Here is a 23803-nt window from a genome sequence, read left to right on the forward strand (position 1 = left end):
GTAGATTCACTTAACAACCGTGTGACTAACTGAACAACTGCAGTGATTCACTTAACCGCTGTGGCAAGAAGGGTCGTAAAATGGGACACAACTCTTCTTTTAAGAACTCTTTTGCTCACAACGGAAATTTTGGTCTCCATTGTGGTCATAAGTCGAGAACTACCTACATATTTTGGATTGGAGTTTATCCATCCTCTCTCACAAAACGTATCATGTAATGTAGTCATTTAAGTAATTAAATGTAGTAATTGATAATAGTAAAATAGGAAGAAAACTGTTATCTTCATTTTTTCAACCCCTATCGTCTGAGAAGCGTCTTCTGAATAAGGAAACCTGTTTCGTTGTTAAATGAAGAATTTTTGCTTTAATATGTTATTTGGATCTATACCAATGCCATGTTGGAATGATTAAAGGTAGTCCTCGATTTACGACTGTCATTGGGAAATACAACAGCACTGGAAAAAAAATATCTTACGATTGGTCTTTCTACTTACGACCATCATAGCATCTCCACAGTCAACGCGATCAGAATTTGGGAGCTTGGCAACTGCCCTGTATTTACGACGGGTGCAGCATGCAGAGATCACATGATCCCAGTTTGAGCCCTTCCCAGTCATTCACTTAAATGATTGCAGCAACTCACTTAACGACCAACGACCATAAAAAGGTAAAACAGATGCCCGGCTCACTTAACCACCTTGCTTAGCAGTGGAAATTCTGATCCCGATTCTGGTCGTAAGTCGAGGACTACCTGAAATCCATGAGGTAAAAAAAAGAGAAGGAAGGTAGCTAAACCTGGTTTATATCTCACCTTTGTAGCCTAACAACCAAGTCATATCCAACTCTGGGTCTCCTGCTTGAGCGGTGGGGGTTGGACTAGATGATCTACAAGTTCCCTTCCAGCTCTTGTCAATCTGTTAAATCTGTATATTGCCTTCCTTTAAACTTTCCAGTTTTTGAAGAGTTTCATTACTCCAGCCAACCCAGTTTTTCTCTCAACCCGTTCTCTCTTCCTTCCTGTATTTGTTTTCCATTTTCAATCCTCATTTCATTCCGTTCAGATCAGTGCTTTTCAAACTTGGCAACTTTTAAGATGCGTGGACTTCATTCTGGGAATAATTATATATTAATCGCATTTTTTCCCATTCTTTCTTTTCCCCCATACATTACACGGCTTTCTTGCGCTCGGCATTTTTTTTTTTTTTTGCAGTAATCAATTTCCTGTATATTCATTTTTTTTTTTTTCTGGTTGACATCCTCATTTCACCAGGTGCTTCTTTTCATATCTACAATTAGCATAACCTCACCCACGTCGCATTTTCATTTCTTTCTTTCTTTTGTGCCCTGTCTATTTTTCTCTAGGATCAAGTCTTGATATTTCCAGTTCCTCCTTTGTCTTGTCTTCAGAATCTCTCATGCATTGGTTACCTTAATCGCTTTTCTTGTTGATTATAAGAATAATCCCTTAAGAAAGGGACCTTGGAGGTCTTCTAGTCCAACCCCCTGCCAAGGCAGGAAACCCTACACCGTGTTGTGGCTCCATTACCTGAGCCTGTGTCATCGGCAGGAGAGGACTCCGAGAGTGAAGGAGAGGAGTTGGCAAGGCCTCCCTCTCCAGGACCCTCCTCTCTGGCAATGCCTTCGGTGTCCGCCGAAGGGCAAGAGATAGGGCCGGGACCAAGCACGTCCACGCAGCCACAGATCGACAGTGATGAGGGTAATGAGTCTTGGCTGGATCCACGCCAGCGTCGCAGAGATAAGCGCGCGCAACAGAAGAAAAGGCGTGCCCGAGATTAGGCTGAGTCACTGGACCACACCCCACAGGATATAAAAGGGAGTGTGGTAGCCAGTCAAACCTTGTGACGAACAAAGCTGAAAGCTTCCACGCAATTCTGCATTGCCGGACTTTTGCTATAGACTTTACTGGATTATCTCTGGACTTGATTAACTCCGTAATTATTGAGCTGTTTCTTTTGATGTATCAGAAGTGGGGAGAAGTTATCTCTCCTCTTCGTAAATAATAAACTCTTGGCAGGCAGCCACTAGGTTGTTGCCAAGTTCCATTATCATAAAGAAAAGCATTTTGCCAGCTGGTTTGGTCTTTAACTCTTGAACGTCTGTTGGTGTGTGTGCGTGTGGTTGGGGACAGAACACACCACTTCAGACAAATGGCTATCCAATCTCTTCTTAAAAACTTCCAGTGTTGGAGAATTCACAACTTCGGGAGGCAAGTCGTTCCACCGATTAATTGTTCTAACTGTCAGGAAATTTTTCCTTAGTTCTAATAGTATAATAGAGTTGGAAGGGACCTTGGAGGTCTTCTAGTCCAACCCCCTACCTAGGCAGGAAACCCTACACCACTTCAGACAAATGGTTATCCAGTCTCTTCTTAAAAACTTCCAGTGTTGGAACATTCACAACTTCTGGAGGCAAGTTGTTCCTCTGGTGAATTGTTCTCACTGTCAGGAAATTTCTCCTTAGTTCTAGGTTGCTTCTCTCCTTGATTAGTTTCCATCCATTACTTCTTGTCCTGCCCTCAGGTGCTTTGGAGAATAGGTTGACCCCCCTCTTCTCTGTGGCAACCTATTGGAATGTCACTTGCTTCAAAACTTTGCTAAGATTCAGAAAGAAAGATTCAGATTATCTGGCTACCGGACAGTCCTAAGTCAAGGACTACCTGTATGTGATCATTTCCATGTTCAGGTGTGTCTCAGCATCATTTCACACTAGCCAGTGGGCAGCAGCTCAAATTGTTTATGTTGTTTTACACCTTGCAGGGCGTTTACGAAAGTATTCACTTTTGGACCGACCTTCCGAGCAGACAATTCTCGAACCCGCAGACACCTGGCCGAGTTTTATATGGTGGAGGCCGAATTATTTTTTGTGGACACGCTTCAGGATATAATGCAGGTAAGATTTCCCGGGAGAAATCCTAAATAGAGCTTTTTCTGGGTGTGAGGGTTGCAGGTTTTACACATTTAATTTACCGTATTTTTGGGAGTATAAGACACATCTTTTTCCCCCCTAAAAGGGGGTGAAAATTTGGGTGCGTCTTATACACCAAATGTAGCCCCGCCCACCTACTGGCCTCCACCCTTTGGCCTCTGCCTCCCAGCAGTTTACCTCCTTGCACCAAGCAGCAAGAAGAAACAGCTCCTTTCAGGTTCAGCACAGCCTAATTAGCACAAGTTGATTGGATCGGCCTCCCGACTCTCAGCTGTTTTGCTCTCAGCTGTTTTGCCACGTGATCAAAATTCAAGCGCTTGGCAACTGGCATGTACTTATGTCTGTTGCAGTGTCCCGATGCGATCTGACAAGCACAGTTAATAGGGAAACCAGATTCACTGAAAACTGCGCGACTAACTTAACAACTGCCGCAATTCACTTCACTGCTGTGGCAAGAAGGGTGGTTAAATGGGGCAAAGCTCGCTTAACGACTGTTTTGCTTAGCAACATAAATTTTGGGGTCCATTGCGGTCGTAAGCCGAGGACTACTTTTATATATCTCCCTTGTTCTCCTTTTTCTTGATAGCCATTTTCATGCTGCTGACTCCAGGACTAGGATACGTACCACTCTTCGCTGGAAAAATAAAAGGGTTTTTTACAATTTTAAAAAATGGTTTCCTGGAATTAATTTCAGCAGAGATGAATGGAAATATTTGCCGGCTTTTGTTGACCGTGTAGTTTTGCTCACGGTGGAAGTTTGTGGAATGGAAAGTTCCTCTTTCGAGGAAACGGAAGCGTTTTTTAGCCACAAGTTCGCCATCCCGTTCTCACACAGTGCAACAGAAAACCCCCACTCTCTCTTTCTCTCCCTCTCTCCCCCCTCTCTTTCTCTCTTTCTCCCCCTCTCTCCCCCTTTTTCTCTCTCTCCCCCTCTCCTTCTCCCCCTTCTCTCTTTCAATCCCCCATCTCTCCCCTCTTTCTCCCTCTCTCTTTCTTTCTCTCCCCCTCTCTCTTTCTCCCCCTCTCTCCCTTTCCCTATCCCCCTCCCTGTCCTCTCTCCCCCCTCTCTTTCTCTCTTTTTCCCCCTCTCTCCCCCTTTTTCTCTCTCTCCCCCTCTCCTTCTCCCCCTTCTCTCTTTCAATCCCCCATCTCTCCCCTCTTTCTCCCTCTCTCTTTCTTTCTCTCCCCGTCTCTCTTTCTCTCCCTCTCTCCCCCCTCTCTCCCTCTCCCCCCTCCCTGTCCCTCTCTCCCCTCTCTCTTTCTCCTTCTCTCTCCCCCTCTCCTTCTCCCCCTTCTCTCTTTCAATACCCCATCTCTCCCCCTCTTTCTCCCTCTCTTTTTTTTCTCTCTCTTCTCCCCCTCTCTCTTTCAACCCCCCTCTCTCTTTCTCCCTCTCTCTCCCCCCTTTTTCTCTCTCTCCCCTTCTCTCTTTCAATCCCCATCTCTCCCCCTCTTTCTCCCTCTCTCTTTCTTTCTCTCCCTCTCCCCTCTCCCTCTCCCACCTCTTTCTCCGTCACCCCTTTCCCTCTTTCTCTCTCTCTCCCCCTCTCTCTCCCTCTCTCCCCCTCTCTCTTTCTCCTTTTCCCCCTCTCTCTCTCTCTTTCTCCCTCTCCCCCCCCCTCTCTCCCTCCCTCTCCTCCCTCTCTTTCTCTCTCTCTCTTGTTTGGGAAATAAAAAAGTGTGACATGTTTACATCTACCAGCTCTGAGGCGCAGTAGAGGAATACTGAACAAAGTGACTTATGACCGTTTTTCACACTTATGACCATCGCTGCATCCCCGTGGTCATGTGATCAAAATTCAAACGCTTGGCAACGAGCACGTACTCATGCCGGTTGCAGTATCTTGAGGGTCACATGATCTGCTTTTGCGACCTTCAGATCAAACAAAATCAATGGGGAAGCCAGATTCACTTAACAACCGTGTGACTAATTAACAACTGCAGTGATTCACTTAACGGTGGCAAGAAAGGTTGCAAAACGGGGCAAAATTCACTTGACAATTGCCTCGTTTAGCAACAGACATTTGGGATTCAGTTGTGGTCATAAGTCAAGGACTACCTAGATTGAGGCTGTGGTCTAGCATTTCTACAGGCACTAACTTGGGGAAAATTGCTTGGGAGCAGCTGAGGATTGATAAACCTGCTTGCAATTGATTTATTACTTATTTATCTATAAAAGGGACATCTACAGACAGTCCTCAGACTTACAACAGTTTGTTTAGTGACCGTTTGAAGTTATAGCAGCACTGAAAAATGTGACTTACAACCCTTCTTCATTTATGACCTGGGCATCATCCCCACGATCTCGTGATCAAAATTCAGAGGCTTGGCCATTGTCTCACATTTACGACGCGTTGGCCTGTTCCCGGGGTCACGTGATCTCCTTTTTTTTTTTTTTTTTTGCAACCTTCTGACAAGATTCACTCAACAACCCTGTCGCTCATTTTAACAACTGCAGCAATTCAACTTGATTGATCCAGAGGAGATGACAGGGGCAGGTCCTGAGAATATTATTTGGGAAGAGTTTGATCCTGTGACTCCCGAAAGCGTGGACAGGATACTGAACAGACTAAATGCGACCACATGTTTATTGGACCCGTGTCCATCCTGGTTGGTACTGGCCTCCCGGGAGGTGACGCGAGGCTGGCTCCAGGAGATTATAAATGCTTCTTTGAGTGAGGGTGTCTTTCCCACCGTCTTGAAAGAGGCGGTGGTGAGGCCCCTCCTCAAGAAGCCCTCCCTGGATCCAGCTGTATTAGCAAATTATCATCCTGTCTCCAACCTTCGCTTTGTTGCAAAGGTTGTTGAGAGTGTGGTTGCACGACAACTGCCTCAGTACCTGGATGAATCGAATTATCTAGATCCGTTCCAGTCGGGATTCAGGCCCGGGTACAGCACAGAAACAGCATTGGTCGCATTGGTTGATGATCTCTGGAGGGCTCGGGACAGGGGTTGCTCCTCTGTCCTGGTCCTACTAGACCTCTCAGCGGCTTTTGATACCATCGATCATGATATCATGCTGCACCGGTTGGAAGGGTTGGGGGTGGGGGGCACTGTTCTACAGTGGTTCTCCTCCTTTCTCTCTGACCGGTCGCAGTCTGTGTTGACAGGGGGGCAGAGGTCGACCCCGAGGCCCCTTATATGTGAGGTGCCACAAGGATCGGTCCTCTCGCCCCTTCTATTCAACATTTATGTGAAGCCGCTGGGTGAGATCATCCGTGGTTTTGGGGTGAAGTACCATCAGTACGCTGATGACACCCAGCTGTACATCTCCACTCCAGACCACCCCAATGATGCCCTCGAGGTGATGTCCCGATGCCTGGAGGCCGTACGGATCTGGATGGGGAGGAACAAACTCAGACTCAACCCATCCAAGACCGAGTGGCTGTGGTTTCCGTCGTCCCGATATAGTCAGTTGGCGCCATCTCTGACTATTGGGGGCGAGTCGTTGGCCCCCACAGATGGAGTTCGCAACTTGGGCATCCTCCTGGACTCACGGCTGTCTTTTGAAGAGCATATGACGGCCGTAGCCAGGAGGACTTTTTATCAGGTTCGCCTGATTCGCCAGTTGCATCCCTTTCTGGATCGGGACTCGTTACGCACGGTCACTCACGCCCTTGTCACCTCACGCCTGGATTATTGTAATCCTCTCTACATGGGGCTCCCCTTGAGAAGCACCCGAAGGCTCCAACTGGTCCAGAATGCGGCCGCGCGGGTGGTAATGGGAGCAATGTGGCGCTCTCATGTAACCCCCCTCCTGCGCGAGCTGCTCTGGCTCCCAGTGGTCTTCCGGGTGCGCTTCAAGGTTTTGGTTACTATCTTTAGAGCGCTCCATGGCTCAGGACCTGGGTACTTACGAGACCGCCTCCTGCCACCAATAGCCTCTCACCGACCAGTTCGCTCCCATAGAGAGGGACTCCTCAGGGTGCCGTCGGCCAAACAATGTCGACTGATGGCCCCCAGGGGGAGAGCCTTTTCTGTGGGGGCACCTACCATCTGGAACGGGCTTTCCCCCGGAGTTACGAAACATCCAAGACTTAACGCATATTCCGCCATGCCCTGAAAACATTTCTATTCCAACAAGCTGGTCTGGCCTAACTCTCCCTTTTTAATTGGCTTTTAAACTGGCTTTTAAATTGGGTTTTAAACATCTTAAATTAGATAAATTTGGATGTTTTTAATCTTTGAGCCTAAATTACTTAATCTGTTCCTTAATAGTTTTTAACTTCTATATGTATTTGTATTTATTATGGCTGTTCACCGCCCTGAGTCCTTCGGAAGTAGGGCAGTATACAAATATGAAAAATAAATAAATAAATAAAATAAACTTCACAAAAGTGGCAAGGAAAGTCGCAAAATGGGACAGAGCTCGCTTCACAAATTTCATACTTGGCCACATAAATTCTGGCCTCAGCTGCGGTCGTAAGTCGAGGACTACCTGTACTGGGGGTTATCATCTTGTCTGGAACGGGAAATATTCTTGCTTCTTTCTCTTGTAACCTGATTTTTTTCCCCCTTCCTTTTTCCTTAGGTTATAGAAGATATTTTCAAAACCGTGACAGACCGAGTTGTCTCCAACTGCCCTCAAGATGCGGCCCTTTTCCATAAACGTATCGCTCCTGGCCATGAGGTAAATATTTTTCTAATATGTCTATAATTTTCCAGGACCTTCAGATTTTTCAGTCTACAAATAGTCCTCAATTTACGACAACAATTGGGAACACTATTTCTGTCACTAAACAAGGCGATTGTTCAACTTTACAGCCTTGTTTTGTCACAAAGTGAAGCACTGCAGTTGTTAAGTGAATCATGTGGTCATTAAATGAATTTGGCTCACCCCCCCTTGTCAGAAGCCATCTAGCGTGGTCACAAATGGGGATTACAGGTAGTCTTTGACTTAAAACAGTGACCATTCTAAGTTACAACGGCATGGACAAAAGTGACTTATGACCATTTTTCAGACTTATGACCATCCCCATGACAATTGGATGCTTGACAACTGACTCATACTTATGACATTTGAGATATTTACGATCTTCTGACCAGCAAAGGAAGACTAGATTCACTTAACAAAGGGTTACTAATTTAAGAACTGCAGTGATTCACTTAACAAATGGGGCGAGTCATAAAATGGGGCAAAACTCACGTAACAAATTTCTCACTTAGCCACATAAATTTTGGGCTCAATTGTGGTCGTACGTTGAGGACTACCTGTACATGATCCCAGGTTGCTAACAACCATCATAAATGTATACTGGTTACCGTGCACCCAAATTTCAGTCTTATGACAGTCTTATGATCGGCTGCAACGGTCTTAAATGCAAGGATCAGTCATAAATCTCGCTAAAGAAATAGTTATAACTCGGGGATTCCCTGTATATGGAGAAAAATCCAGATACTAACAGCTACCGTGTTTCTCCGAAAATAAGACCCTGTATTATATTTTTTTGAACCCCGAAATAAGCACTTGGCCTTATTTTCGCGGAGGTCTTATTATTTTGGGGCGCGTGGAGCAAGATGGGGCTCCTCTTGCCGTCTTACATGATTTCCAGCTCTGTGTTTAAATATTTTCGGAGGGGGGGGGCTTATTTTACCTCATGTACTCAAAAGCCCCAATTGGGCTTATTATCAGGGGATGTCTTATTTTCGGGGAAACAGGGTATTATTTCTGTGACAACAACTATTGTCATTGATTATACTGATGGCGAACATGGGACATCCTTATATGTAGTCCTCGTCTTACAACAGTTCATTTAGTGACTATTCGAAGTTACGTCAGTTACGTCATTTTTCACACTTACAAGCCTTGCAGCATCCTCGCCGTCATGTGATCAAAATTTGGATGCCCGGCAACTTACTCGTATTATGACAGTTGCAATGTCCTAGGATCTTGTCATCCCCTTTTGGCAATTTCCGATAAGTAAAGTCAATGGGGATGCCAGATTCACTTAACAACTTAACCACTGCAGTGATTCACTTAACAGGTGTGGCAAGAAAGGTCGTAAAATGGGGCAAAATTCACTTAACAAATGTCTCCCTTAGCAACATAAATTTTGAGCTCTAATCGTGGTCGTAAATCAAGGACTACCTGTAATTTGTTCATCTCCTGACGGTGAACATATTCTTGGGGGCATCTAATTGGCTGCCCTGACCACTGAATTAGACAAGCTTTTTGTGTAAATCAATATAGTTTGTTTAAAAGTACACAAATGTTTTCCCATGTTTGAAATTGTATAGGCAATATGCGTTATTATATGCAACGTGCTTTATTAGTTCAAACCACATTAGAAATGGTTCAGCCGGGCTTATCTTGATGCAAAATTTGCTTTCCTTTGACTCTTTCGATTTTGCTAAGTTTTTTCTTAGCAAATTTTCTTTTTCTTTTTAAATTTTCTCATGTTTTTTTTTCTCTCAATTTCTCTCGAAACTGAAAATTGTTTGCTTTCAATTTGATCCCTTTGCGCAATAGTTGTTGTCTCAACTATTTCCGCAAAACATTTTTGTTTTAAAAACTAAGCTATTTCTGACGTTAACTGTCTATTAATTTTCCCTTTCCCTTTCCTCTTTAGGCCAAATTAGAAAAAATGCTGAAGAACCCATTTATAACGTAAGTATGTTGGGGGTGGAAAGTGTTTTGTCGTTGTTGCTTAACTTACAAGTGTAATTTATGAGTAATTTTGAGTTAACATTTCTCAGTATGTAATAATTTTGACTCGTCTTGGGAAAAAAGTGAATTGGAATTGGATTTGGTTCGGATTTGGATGGGAGACCACCAGGAAGATCTTAGAATCTCGATCAAAACATTAAGTTGCAGTTCAGAAAACTTATTGCTTAAGCCCAGGGATCTCCAATGATGGCTGGGGAATTCTGGGAGTTGAAGTCCACAAATCTTAAAGTTGCCAAGTTTGGAGAATCTTGCTCAAGAATCTAGTTAACTAAAGTTCTTTTTTTTTAATAAGATTTTTTGTACACTTTTCTTTAACATACACGAGTGCTTAATAAACAGTGTAATGTCTGAGTCAATTTATCTATACATAATATGAATAATAATAACAATCTTTACTTGTATATAGTAGTATTCTTCCAACTTCTAATTTCTACCTCTGCTGTCTAACCATTTGTAAAACAAATCCCATGTTAAGTAGTATTCTGTATCCTCTTTATCCTTTATCTTTAAGGATAATTTCCTATCCATTTCCGCACAGTCTAATGTTTTTAATTAACTAAAGTTCAATATTAACTTGGCGTCAGAGAAGGGACAGCAGAATTTAAGGGGAGTTGGGCTTAGAACAAAGGTGTCAAACTCAAGGACTGGGGGCAAGATTCGGCCTGCGGGGTGCTTAGATCTGGCCTGCGGGGCCACCCTGGAAACAGTGAAGGACCAGCCTACAGGGCTTCTGCCAGCAAAAACGGAGCTTGGGACGACCGCGCGCAGCTCTCCCGAGCCCCGTTTTCGCTGGCAGAGGGTTGCAGGAGGCCATCACAGCTGAAAATGGAGCTCACGAGGGCTGCACACGGCCCCCCTGAGCTCCGTTTTCACTGGCAGAGGATTGCAGGAGGCTGAAAATGGAGCTTGGGAGCCTGTTTTCTCTGGCCGAGCGCTTGGGCCGCCACAGACGCCCCCCAACATGAGTGATGGCATGCTGACCACGCCCCCCGAGGTCAAACACAACCCTGATGTGGCCCTCAATGGAATCAAGTTTTGATACCCTTGGCTTAGAACATTTGTGGCAACACAATGATTCTATTTATTAATTTATTATTTATTTATTAATTTTATTTCTATACCGCCCTTCTCCCGAAGGACTCAGGGCGGTGTACAGCCTAATTAAAAACACAAAGACAGACAAAATTTAAAAATAATTAAAATTATTAAATAATAGGCCCAATTTAAAAACCCCAAATTTAAAATCCCATTTAAAACCGATTAAAATCTTTACATTGATAGCCCAGCCTGGCGGAACAATACGGTTTTGAGGGCACAGCGAAAGATTCTAAGCTGATGACATGCTTAACTCTACCCCCCCAAATTAATGCCTGTTCTTCTACTACTACACCAATAATTTTGTTGGGATTCAGGGTACAAATCTTTAAAATAATTGCCAATCCTTTTTTTTTTAAAGAATGTCCTATACTGAAGCTATCGAAATTTTGGAGAGAAGTCGGCAAGAATTCACTTACAAACCAGCCGTGAGTATTTTTCGGAGATTTTTTGATGGGGGTTTTGATAAAACTCAGGTATATTTAGTAGGCTGATAGAAAAGTGTGAGAGAAATAAAAATTTGTATCTCAAGTATTCAGGAAGCCAGTGTCAGGTTTCGAGGTCGTCTCAAATAAATTGCATTTCAAACGAAGTCTTTGATGAAAAACTTCCATTTATTAAGCACGACATTCTAACTCCGACTCTATCGGAGCCAACACTGACTTCTAGACCCATAACCCTCCCTTTCCGTTCCTCACTCCTCTGCACTCATTGGCCATCTTCCAAGTCACTCTACCCCTAATCTACTGCTCCAGCTCAAGGGAATTTCCCCCCTCCCATCCCATCTCCTAGGTGATATTATCTCCAGGGAAAATAAGTAGGTGAAAAGTCAAACGTCCCTTTCCAAATGCCTCCGCTTCTCCTTCTTATGTCAGCACTAGAGTAAATGCAGCTTGAAGTGCTGACATAAGAAGTTTGGTCCTTTTTATCAGTGGGGGAAGCCAGATTCATTTAACAACTGTGTTACAAACTTAATGGCAATGTTTCGCTTAACGACTATGGCAACAAAGGTTGTAAAATGGGGCGAAACTCACTTAAAGATCTCACTGAGCAACAGAAATTTTGGGATCAATTGTGGTCATATGTCAAGGACTACCTGTGTAAGTGGGGGACATCTGCTCAGCAGCCCAGTTGTGCAGATATATACACCACATCACAATAATCAGTCCAGTTCCAACTTTCACTGTTGTGGATTAGAGTACATTCTGTGTCGCCCTAACCTACAAATCTTTGCAATTCCCAAGGTGATGCTTTCCTTGTGAATTGGACGTCTCTGTATTTATTGTGTGTAGCTTACCGTTTTACTATCGGTATAATTACATAACCGATTCTATTTATTTAAACATTTCTACGCTGCTGGAACAAAATAAAACAACATTCCACATCTTACGCAGAACACGGCCGAACAATTTAAAACATCCCCGATAAGCCAAAAACTGTAGAAGTAAACACCATGAAAGCAGTAACGAGTCTAAAACCGCGAGGTCAAAACAATAACAATGAACATCAAAGATAGATTCCTAACATCAGAGAAGGATTCCCCAAAAGATCTGCCTTTTCTTCAGCAGTTTCAGAAATGTCAGCATGGAGGAGGCCAGGACGCTGTTTCATAGTAAATTGGCCAAAAAAGCGAACGTTTCCTAGGCTTCATTAAGATTAACATTAACAGAGGGATAGAATCAAGGTCACGTGAAGTGTTAATACCACTTTATAAGGCCTTGGTAAGGCCACACTTGGAATCCTGCATCCAGGTTTGGTCACCACGATGTAAAAAAGATGTGGAGACTCTGGAAAGAGTGCAGAGAAGAGCAACAAAGAGGATGAGGGGACTGGAGGCTAAAACATATGAAGAATGGCTGCAGTAATTGAGTATGTCTCTAGTTTGATGAAAAGAAGGATTAGGGGAGACGCAGTCTTTCAATATCTCAGGGGCTGCCCCAAAGAAGAGGCAGTCAAGCTATTCTCCAAAGCACCTGAGGGCAGGACAAGAAGCAATGGTGGAAACTAATCAAGGAGAGAAGCAATTTAGAACTAAGGAGAAATTTCCTGACAGTTAGAACAATTAACCAGTGGAACAACTTGCCTTCAGAAGTTGTGAATGCTCCAACACTGGAAGCTTTTAAGAAGAGATTGGACAACCATTTATCTGAAGTGGTATAGGGTTTCCTGCCTAGGCAGGGGGTTGGACTAGAAGACCTCCAAGGTCCCTTCCAACTCTGTTATTCTGTCTATTTAGAGCAGTCTAATCTCTCAAGCTTAGCAATTTTACGCGATGCGGACTTCAATTCCCAGAATTCCTCAGCCAGCTTTGCTGGCTGGGGAATTCTGGGAGTTGAAGTCCACACAGCTTTAACATTTCGCAAAGTTCATAAACCCTGATTTTGGAGATCTGAATGCAAGTCTGTAACCTAATCATCAGAGCAATCTGAGAAAATATAGAACCGTGATGACGAACCTACGGCAAGCGTGCCACAGGTGGCACGCGTAGCCATATTGGTGGGCACGCGAGCTCAGCTCCGGCGTGCGTGTGTGTGCCGGCCAGCTGAGTTTTGGGTCTTCTGGGCCCACCAGAAGTAGGGAAATAGGCTGTTTTCTGCCTCCGGAGGGCCTCGGGGGGTGGGGGTGGTGGGGAAGGCCCGTTTTTTCTCTCTCCCCCAGCCTCCAGAGCCTTTCTAGGAGTCTGGGGAGGGTGAAAACGGCCTTCCCCACCCCCCTGGAGGCCCTCCAGAGGCCAGAAACGGCCCATTTGCCAACTTCCGGTGGGCCTGGAAGTTGACACACACACACACACACACGCTCCTGGCATGCAATGGCAAAAAGGTTAGCCATCACTGGTATAGAACATTCATAATGCCCTCGTCACTTCACGCCTGGACTACTGTAATGCTCTCTACATGGGGCTCCCCTTGAGGAGCACCCGGAGGCTCCAGCTGGTCCAGAATGCGGCCCGCGCGGGTAGTTATGGGAGCAGCATGGCGCTCCCATGTGGCTCCCCTCCTGCGCGAGCTGCGCTGGCTCCCTGTGGTCTTCCGGGTGCGCTTCAAGGTCTTAGTTATCACCTTTAGAGCGCTCCATGGCTTAGGACCGGGGTATTTACGAGACCGCCTTCTGCCACCAATAGCCTCTCACCGCCCAGTACGCTCCCATAGAGAGGGGCTTCTCAGGGTGCCGTCAGCCAAACAGTGTCGACTGGCGGCCCCCAGGGGGAGAGCCTTTTCTGTGAGGGCACCCACCATCTGGAATGAGCTCCCCCCAGAGATACAGAAGATTCCGGATCTGCGCACTTTCCGCCGTGCCCTCAAAACATTCCTGTTTCAGCAGGCCCGCCTGGCCTAACTTTCCCTTTATATTGCTTTTGATTTTATTTGAAACTGGGATGTCTTGAATTATCTAGGACCAGAGTGTTTAGTATATTTTAATTGGTTTTTTTTAACGTCTGTATTACATGTATTTTTATCGTTCGCTGTTCACCGCCCTGAGTCCCTCAGGAATAGGGCGGTATATAAATTTAATAAATAAATAAATAATAAATAAATAATGCTTTCAAGTAGTTTGCAAACCTAAAACAGCCTGCGGTTAACATGGTTTGTTTATTTTAAAACTTGGTGTTTTTCAAACTCTTTCCTTAGTGGGGGCAGGATCTCCAGAGCGAACACGAAAAGTACCTGGTGCGACACTGCGGTGATATTCCTGTTTTCGTGTACGACTATCCCTACGACCTTAAGCCATTCTACATGCGAGACAACGAAGATGGACCTTGTAGGACTGTAAGAACTTATTCATTAAAATTCTTTTGGTCAAGGCACCCATTTCCTCTTCGCTTCTTGTTACGCTCTTTAAACTTTTTTGAAATGAAATAAAATTCTCTTTTCGGGGGAAATTGGTTTGTGCTGCAAACGTTTACACTGCATTTTAAATCCTTATTATAAATCCAGTTATAAATTTAAATCCTTAACGGTTTTAAATTTATAATTGGTTTTAATTGGGTTATTTTAAATTGACGGCCAAAAGTATTTAATGTTTTTTAAATTGTTTTTAAATTTTATATGTTGTGTTTTTACCGTGGCTGTTCACTGCCCTGAGTCCTGTTGGAGAAGGGCGGTATACAAATTAATTAAATAAATAAATAAATAAATAAATAAATAAATAAATAAATAAATAAATAAATAAATAAATTTGGGGCCTGTTTAATGCTAGGTAAGGTGGAAAAAAAGAAAGAAAAGGAAGGAAGGAAGGAAGGAAGGAAGGAAGGAAAGGAAGGAAGGAAGGAAGAAAGAAAGAAAGAAAGAAAGAAAGAAAGAAAGAAAGAAAGAAGAAAGAAAGGGAAAGAAAGGAAGGGAAAGGAAAAAAGAAAGAGGAGGAAGGAAAGAGAGAAAGAGAAAAAGAAAGAAAGAGAAGGAAGGAAAGAGAGAGAAAGAAAGAGAAAGAAAGAAAGAAAGAGAGAAAGAAAGAAAGGGAAAGAAAGGAAGGGAAAGGAAAAAAGAAAGAGGAGGAAGGAAAGAGAGAAAGAGAAAAAGAAAGAAAGAAAGAAGGAAGGAAAGAGAGAGAAAGAAAGAGAGAAAGAAAGAAAGGAAGGAAGGAAGGGAAAGAAAGAAAGGGAAAGAAAGGAAGGGAAAGGAAAAAAGAAAGAGGAGGAAGGAAAGAGAGAAAGAGAAAAAGAAAGAAAGAAAGAGAAGGAAGGAAAGAGAGAGAGAAAGAAAGAGAGAAAGAAAGAAAGAAAGAGAAAGAAAGAAAGGGAAAGAAAGGAAGGGAAAGGAAAAAAGAAAGAGGAGGAAGGAAAGAGAGAAAGAGAAAAAGAAAGAAAGAGAGAAAGAGAAGGAAGGAAAGAGAGAGAGAAAGAAAGAGAGAAAGACAGACAGAGCCGGAGGTCTTTGGGACCTCGGAGTCCCAAGGTTTAACCTAGTTTAACCCCCTACTCAAGCAGGAGACCCTATTCCATTCCAGAAAAATGGTTGCCCAGTCTCGTCTTAGAAACCTCCAGTGTTAGAGCAGCCACAACTTCTTGAGGCAGGCTGTTCCACTGGTTAATAAGGGGGGGGTCAGCTGACCAGGTAGACCATACAGGAACGCACGTAGCTGAACTAATCCTACTTTATTGTAAAAAACCACCTGAGCAGAATTTTGCAATTTAGAAAATGCAGGCGGGTCCTCGACTTACAACGGTTCATTTAGTGACCCGTACAAAGTGACAACAGCACTGAGCAAAGTGGCCGTTTTTCACACTTACGACTGCAGCATCCCCATGGCCATGTGATCAAAATTCAGATGCTTGGCAACCTGACTCAACATTTATGACGGTTGCATGTGGCCTTCTGACAAGCCAGCGGAGAAGAGTCAGATTTACTGAATACCCATGTTACTAATTTAACAAGTGCAGTGATTCAGTTGTGGCAAGAAAGGTCATAACATGGGGTAAAACTCACTGCGCCCCTGTCTCGCTTAGCGACAGAAATTTTTGACTCCATTGTGGTCGTAAATCGAGGACTATCTGTGGCTAAGTTTTTACAGGTAGTCCTCAACTTACAATCACAATTGAGCCCAAAATTTATGCTGTTAAGTGAGAAATTTGTTAAGTGGGTTTTGTCCCATTTTGTTCCAAGTTCATTTAACAACTTCAGTGATTCACTTAACAAATGTGGCAAGACTTTTCTTGCCACATTTGTTAAGTGAATCACTGCAGTTGGGTTTTTTTTTCTTTTTTTTTTAATTTGATTTATATGCCGCCCTTCTCCGGAGACTCAGGGCGGCTTACAATGCGTTAAGCAATAGCCTTCATACTTTTGTATATTTATACAAAGTCAGCTTATTGCCCCCACAAACTGGGTCCTCATTTTACCTACCTTAGAAAGGATGGAAGGCTGAGTCAACCTTGAGCCTGGTAAGATTTGAACTTGCAGTAATTGCAGGCAGTTGATGTTAATAACAGTGCTTTAGTCTGCTGCGCTACCAGGCTCTTAAATCAATAACACAGTTGTTAAATCAATAACACAGTTGTTAAGTAAATCTGGCTTCGCCATTGACTTTGCTTGTCTGAAGGTCGCAAAATGGGATCACGTGACCCCCCCCCCCCGGGATATTGCAACCGTCATAAATATGAACCAGTTGCCAAGCATCCAAATGCAAATTACATAACCATGGGATGCTGCCATGGCCATAAGTGTGAAAATTTTTTAGTGTCGTTGTAACTTCGAACAGTCACTAAGTGAACTGTTGTAAATCAAGGACTACCTGTACTCAAATTCAACTTTCCTTCTGTTGCCAGAGAAATCATATTTTGATAAGGGTGCGCAATGACTTGGCGGCTAAACACGCCTTTCAGCTGAAAAGCTGGCAGCCCAGGTTTGAGACCCAGGCATCACGTGACGGGGTGAGCTCCCGTCCCTTGCTCCAGCTCCTGCCCACCTAGCAGTTCGAAAGCATACAAGTAGATAAATAGGTACCACTTCGGTGGGAAAGTCACAGTATTACGTGCACCTCGGTCATTGATAGGAGTCAGCCGGCTCGGGCGAGCCAGTAGTTAAATTGCTGGCTGGCGCAGGCCCTCCGCGGCCCATTTTCGCTCCCAAGACACTGCAGGGAGGACTATTAGGTCCAAAACAGGGTGTGGGAGGAGGGCGCGTCCCCCCCGTGGCCTGTTTTTGCTCCCAGGAGGCTGCAGGGAGGCCTACTAGGCCCAAAATGGGCCACCGGGGGGCGGCGCATCCCCCCTGCGGCCCATTTTTGCTCCCAGGGGGGTGCAGGAGGCAGAATGCTGCCTGTCACACCCCCTGGCCATGCCCACCATGGCCACGCCCACCCAGCCGGTCATTAGGGCAGAGAACCAGTTGTTAAATTATTTGAATCCCACCACTGACCTCGGTGTATAGTCATGCTGGCCACATGACCACGGAAGTGTCTTCGGACAATGCTGGTTCCCTCGGCCAAGAAACGGAGATGAGTGCTGCCCCCTACAGTCAGACATGACTGGACAGGAGAAACGTTTACCTTTAACCATTCAGGAAATGCTTCTTGGGGACTACCTGGTGGTTATGTACCTTCACACAGGGAGAGATTTTGGTGTAACCTCTGACCTTCTGTTCCCTAAAAGGTAGCAGCGGTTGATCTACTGGTCCCAGAAGTTGGAGAACTTTTCGGTGGAAGTTTGAGAGAAGATCGTGTGGATTTTCTACAGTCTCGCTTACGGAGGTAGTGGGGATTTCTCTGCCTGGCTTGTTGGGGAAGGGGCTGGGTACCGCTTGATATGTAACCAAAGAGGGGTTTTTTTGTGAAAAACATCAAAAATTAATAGGATGAGTGGTGCAGTGGCCTAGAGGTGGAGCTCTCACCTCCACAATCAGGAGGCTGTGAGTTCGATCCTAGGTAGAGGCAGATATTTCTCTCTCTGGGCACAAGGAGAATATATCTGCTAAACAAAACTCCTCATCGGCGACAGGAAAGGCATCTGGCCATTAAAACACTCTGCTAGCTCCCTTCAGTTGCCCAGACTCCACCCCACAAGAGATTACGGGGTCTTTAAAAGAAGATGATAGTCAAAAATTAATAGGATGAAGAAGAGGCAGGGGGCTCAGGCAGGAGAGGATATATGGGGAATCTGCTTGCTAGTGATCCCATCTCCTATAAGTGGTTACAATACAGGTAGTCCTCGATTTAAAATTGTTCATTTACTGACCCTTCAAAGTTACAAAGGCACTGAAATGACCGTTTTTCACACTTAATGACCATTGCAGGATCCCCATGTCGCGTGATCAAAATTCCGACGCTTGGCAACTGGCATGTACTTATGACAGTTTGCAGTGTCCCGGGGTCATGTGATCCCCTTTTGTGACCTTCAGAGTAACAAAAGTCCATGGGGAAGCCAGATTCACTTAATGACCGGGTTACTAACATAACAACTGCAGCGATTCCCTTAACAGCTGTGGCAGGAAAGGTCGTAAAATGGAGCAAAACAGCACTTAACGAATGTGTCACTTCACCACAGAAATTTTTGGCTCAACTGTGGTCGTATCTCAAGGACTACTGTATGGTGTTTCCAGCGCAGATGTTCTTTGAGTCTCTTTTTCAAAAGCGATGTTCAAAGTCCCGTTTTTCTGCATTGCTGAATTTTGGATTAGGGAAGGACATGCCGTTTTGGGAAATTACAAGAAATAAGGTTATTCTGATGCTTTTTTTTTGGAACTGCAGATTGTGGTTGGCCTTGCCTCCTTTTTGGGAGGGTTTTTTTCAACTTTCCTTTCATGTCAAACTATGAGTCACAAATTCTTTTGCAAGATATTTACAGACATTTCATTACCCGACTACGTAACATTATCAGTGCTGATGAGTGCGGCGTTTGCTCCCTGTTTATATAGAGAAGCTTGCAGTGTGGTATTGGTGGAATGTGGTTTTTGTCCTTGGTAGTGCCTTGATTAGGATATTCTTTTCCACTTGGTTGTTTGTCTTGTCTTAATCCATGCTTATCTGGGTGTAGGCTGCTGGAGATGATACGTGACGGTCGTTTTGTTTCCTTCTTAGTTTTTTTTGTTCTTGTCCCTTTTGAATGGCGTAGAAATGTGCTTTTATCTCTGTGTGTCTGTTGATGGCTCATTTGTCTGAATGCCAAGCTTCCGTGAATTTTCAAGCATTTGGGGGAATTAATTTGGTTTGAATTAATAAGATCACACCTAGAATTATTAATTAAGAATACTGCATCCAGTTTTGGTCCCCACACTATAAAAAAGATGTGGAGATTCTAGAAAGTGTGCAGAGAAGAGCAACCAGGATGATTAGGGGACTGTAGGCTAAAACATACGATGAATGGTTGCAGGAACTGGGCATGGCTAGTCTAGTGAAGAGAAGGACCAGGGGAGACATGAGAGCATCTTCCAATATTATTTGAGGGGCTGCCACAGAGAGAAGGGGGTCAAACTATTTTCCCAAGGCACCTGAAGGCCAGACAAGGAATAATGGATGGAAACTGATCAAGGAGAGACTCAACCTGGGAATAAGGAGAATTTTTCTGACAGCGAGAACAATCAACCCATGGAACAGAAGTTGCCTTCAGAAGTTGTGGGAGCTTCATCACTGGTAGCTTTCAAGAAGAGACTGGACTGCCATCTGTCAGAAATGGTGTGGAGTTTCCTGCTTGGGTGGGGGGTTGGACTAGATGACCTACAGGGTCCCTTCCAACGCCAGCTCTGTGAACCTGTTAACCTGGTCTAGTTGCTCACCGTTTCCCAGTTGAAACCGTGATGGAGTCCGTCCGTACGTTACAAAATTAAAGGAGTTGTCCTTGTGACTTCTGACTTGCTAGTTGACGTTCACGGATGTGCGCCGCTGTTTTTTTTTTTTTTTCTGGGGTGGTTTTTCAGCTTTTCTGTCCAGCTGTGGCTCACAAATTCTTCTGCAGAAGTGCTCCACGCCCGGCATCAAAGGGATTCCACAGGATTCCAGAAAGCACTTAGGGATTTCCCCCAGCCATTTGGCAGGCGCTTCCATCTCATACTGATCACATACTGCCCTTCTGAGAAAGCCGGAATGGAAGGCGTGGTTGATTCCTACACACCCTCCTGTGGAGCTGAGCTGTTGTTTACTTTCTCCTTTTATTATCTTAGTTCTTGCCTTCTCTGTTCCAATTTATCTCTGCAATTCTCTAGTCTGTCATCTTAAAAAGGTAAAGGTTCCCCTCGTACATACGTGCTGGTCGTTCCCGACTCTAGGGGGTGGGTGCTCATCTCCGTTTCAAAGCCGAAGAGCCAGCGCTGTCCGAAGACGTCTCCGTGGTCATGTGGCCGGCAGGACTAAACGCCAAAGGCGCACGGAACGCTGTTCCCTTCCTACCAGAAGTGGTCCCTATTTTTTCTACTTGCATTTTTTAACCTGCTTTCGAACTATTAGGTTGGCAGAAGCTGGGACAAGGAACGGGAGCTCACCCCGTTACGCGGCACTAGGGATTCGAACTGCCGAACTGCCGACCTTTTGATCGACAAGCTCAGCGTCTTAGGCACTGAGCTTTACCTTACCTGGTCACTAAGAATCAACACTAATTTGACAGCACATAATCAACCCATTTTAGACTCAGTTTAGGCTGAGTCCTACTGCTTTTTTTAATCATGGTTTTTTTTTTTAATTGAGCTTTATTAGAACACAAAATATAATGAAAATAAAGATGAAGGAAAAAAGAGGAGGAAATATAGATTTTTTTTAAAAAAAGAAGGAGAAAAGAAAAAAGTGTTGATTCTTTCCAAAACAGTACGGGTGTAGTCCTCAAATTACGACCGCAATTGAGCCCAAAATTTCTGTTCTTAAATGGGATAGATGTTAAGTGACAACTTTTTTTTTTTAACTTTACTTATAATTATTACAAGCCAGTTCTAGAACTACCCAATTATAAAATCTTCAAAAATTCTACATTTCATTTATTTTTTTCTATTTTAAGAATAAGATTAAGGCCTCAGGCTAAAAATTGGTATGCTCGGCGGTAGGATTCAGCCGGTTCGCACCGGTTCAGGAGAACTGGTCATTGGGCATGAAAACTGGCTGGGTGACTTTCAGCCAATCACCACTAGATGGTGAGTTCTATTCCCGCCTTAGGCACGCAAGACACTTGAGTGACTTTGGACCAATCACCAGGAGATGGAGAATTCTAGTCCCGCCTTAGGCATGTAAGCCAGTTGGGTGACTCTGGGCCAATCACCAGGAGATGGAGAATTCTAGTTCCATCTTAGGCTGGTAAACCAATATCATACACTACCGGACTCAGCTGTGTGTTGACTTCATTAATAGAACGAGAGATTACCATATATTCTTTCCTGTCTTCCTTTACAAATTTGTTGTAAAATCTTGTTGGGAGAAAAAAAAAATTCACCGTCCACAAGCATGGGAAAATGATCGCCTTTGTCCATCACTTTGCTCTTTGAAACTCGTTCAATGTCTGAACAGAAAAAGATGCTTTTCAGGTTTTTTTAAGTATCTTCGCATTTAAAGTAAAACAAAATTCCGCAAACACACGGCTGTTATAGCCCATATTTTATCCTGGCTGGAGATGACCCTAGCTGCCTTCAGCTGAACATTTTTAAGATGCTACAAAACTTCAAACATTGATATTAATTTAATTATAATATTATTTGCATGTCAGCTCTAGGCAGCGTGCAAATCTGATATTTTTGCAAACTTCCTAGAATTCATTCCTCTGGTTGAGAAAATATTATTTTGTTTTTTTTCTACAGGTTAATGCTTGAAGACACCTATCAGTGGTAAGATATATTTCCTAGATATTATTCATCTCTTTCATTAGCTTGGGAAATCATCTGAGAAAAAGCAAATAAATTCTCAATTCTACCAGAAGCCAACATTTATATTAGTTGATGGCCCTTTATAATAAATGTGATGAAATGCCACCAGGTGGGACACAAGAAAGTCCTTTTTTTAAAAAAATTAACCAAGGGACACACACTGTTCTTGACTTATGACCATAATTAGACCCTAATTAGTCATGCCAGCCACTAAATGGAGCACCGCATGACTGCCTGATTTTGCAACCTTCTTTGCAGCAGTTGTTAAGTGAAGGCGGCTGTTATAAAGCAAACGGCGCAGTCGTCAAGCAAATCCATTGTCAACAATGGGCATTTTTGCTGGAAAATGGAAGTAAAATCCTGATTTCCTTCCAAAACGTAAATTTCGGTCATGTGATCACAGGATTACACTAAATGCAGGCGGGTTGCCAATCGGCGAAAATGTGATTGGACATAACCATGAGTTGGTTGGAATTTTGAATCTGGGTCGTAAATAGCCCTTAGCACATTACAAGTAGTCCTGGACTTACAACAGTTCATTTAGTGACCATTCGAAGTTAAAACGGCACTGAAAAAAGTGAGTTATGACTATTTTTCACACTTAACGACCATTGCAGCATCTCCATAGTCACATGGTCATAATTCAGATGCTTGGTTCGTAGTTATGACGGTTGGAGCGTTCCGGGGGTCACGTGCTCCCCTCTTGCGACCTTCTGACAACCGAAGTCAATGGGGAAGCCAAATTCACTTTACGACGGTGTCATTAACTTAACAACTGCAGTGATTCACTGAACAACAGTGGCAAAGAACTGTCGTAAAACGGGGGTAAAGCTCCCCTGAACAGTCTCGCTTAGCAACGGAGATTTTGGGCTCCGTTGTGGTCTTAAGTCGAGGACCGTCTGTGCTTGTTAACTTTTGAAGCGTGAAAAGTTTCAAGTCCTCTTGAAGGTAAAGTTGAAAAGGCGATCTGAGTTTTCCACTGAAGGCATAAAAAAACCAAGTCAGAGGACATAACAAAGCTTTCCAGACACCAAATTAAAGATATTTTTACATTTGTCACAGTTCCCCTTTCTTTTCCTCTATCCTTCATTTTTCTCTCCCTCCCCCAATTCTGCTCCATGACATCATTTCCTTCTTTCTTTCCAAATTTACAAAAATCTGCAAAGGCAAAAAAAAAAAAAAAATCCCACATTCAACTCCTCTGAGATAACTCCTCTGCCGGTGATTCTTAAATTTTTCGAGAAGCAGAGAATATCTCAAAGGAGCAAAACCCATCTTGAAGCTGCCATGATTGAAAAACACTGTATTAGAGGAATATATTCATTAGTAAACCAGTGACTATTGCTAAACACAAAATCTATATACTGTATATAAAAGCATGCCGTAATCACGAAATCTCCAGAACCGTAAAGCCTACAAACTTGAAATTTGGCACGTATGTTCCTCTTGGCTTCTAGGTGCTCGCTAAGAAAGGATTTTTCGAAATGACTATCAGATCATTAGTATTTCATATATACAGTATTATATTCACACGCTCTGATGCTAAGGAGCTAAACATTCTACTCCCCCTCCCCACCTGAAAAGAACTCTGTTCCAACTGCCAGTTGCCTTATATTAACACGCTCTGATGCTACCCCTTCGCTAAATCGGGCGTGGGCGTGGCCAGCACGTGTCTCAGCCGGCCTGTGGGCTGGGCCATTGTATTCCCCCCTCCCCCTCTGTTCCAAGTGCCAGTTGCCTTATATTAATTAACACGCTCTGATGCTACGGAGTTACACATTCTACATTAAGTTTCAGGCTTTTAAGTGTCAATTTATCAAGCCCG

General features: G+C 43.8%; 1 protein-coding gene across 1 annotated transcript in view; it reads left to right on the top strand.

Annotated features, from left to right (window-relative positions):
* NARS2 (asparaginyl-tRNA synthetase 2, mitochondrial) overlaps positions 1-23803 on the top strand; it is a 43036-nt gene that overhangs the window by 18646 nt on the left and 587 nt on the right. The window contains exons 8-14 of the mRNA XM_070944058.1: positions 2778-2910; positions 7478-7576; positions 9516-9553; positions 11070-11136; positions 14338-14475; positions 17796-17893; positions 21913-21939. Of these exons, the coding sequence (XP_070800159.1) occupies positions 2778-2910; positions 7478-7576; positions 9516-9553; positions 11070-11136; positions 14338-14475; positions 17796-17893; positions 21913-21939 (600 nt within the window). The remainder of the gene's footprint in view (positions 1-2777; positions 2911-7477; positions 7577-9515; positions 9554-11069; positions 11137-14337; positions 14476-17795; positions 17894-21912; positions 21940-23803) is intronic.

The sequence above is a fragment of the Pituophis catenifer genome, unplaced genomic scaffold (assembly GCF_029215685.1).
Source record: "Pituophis catenifer annectens isolate HBS135680 unplaced genomic scaffold, rPitCat1.0.hap2 SCAF_4, whole genome shotgun sequence".
Taxonomy (NCBI): domain Eukaryota; kingdom Metazoa; phylum Chordata; class Lepidosauria; order Squamata; family Colubridae; genus Pituophis; species Pituophis catenifer.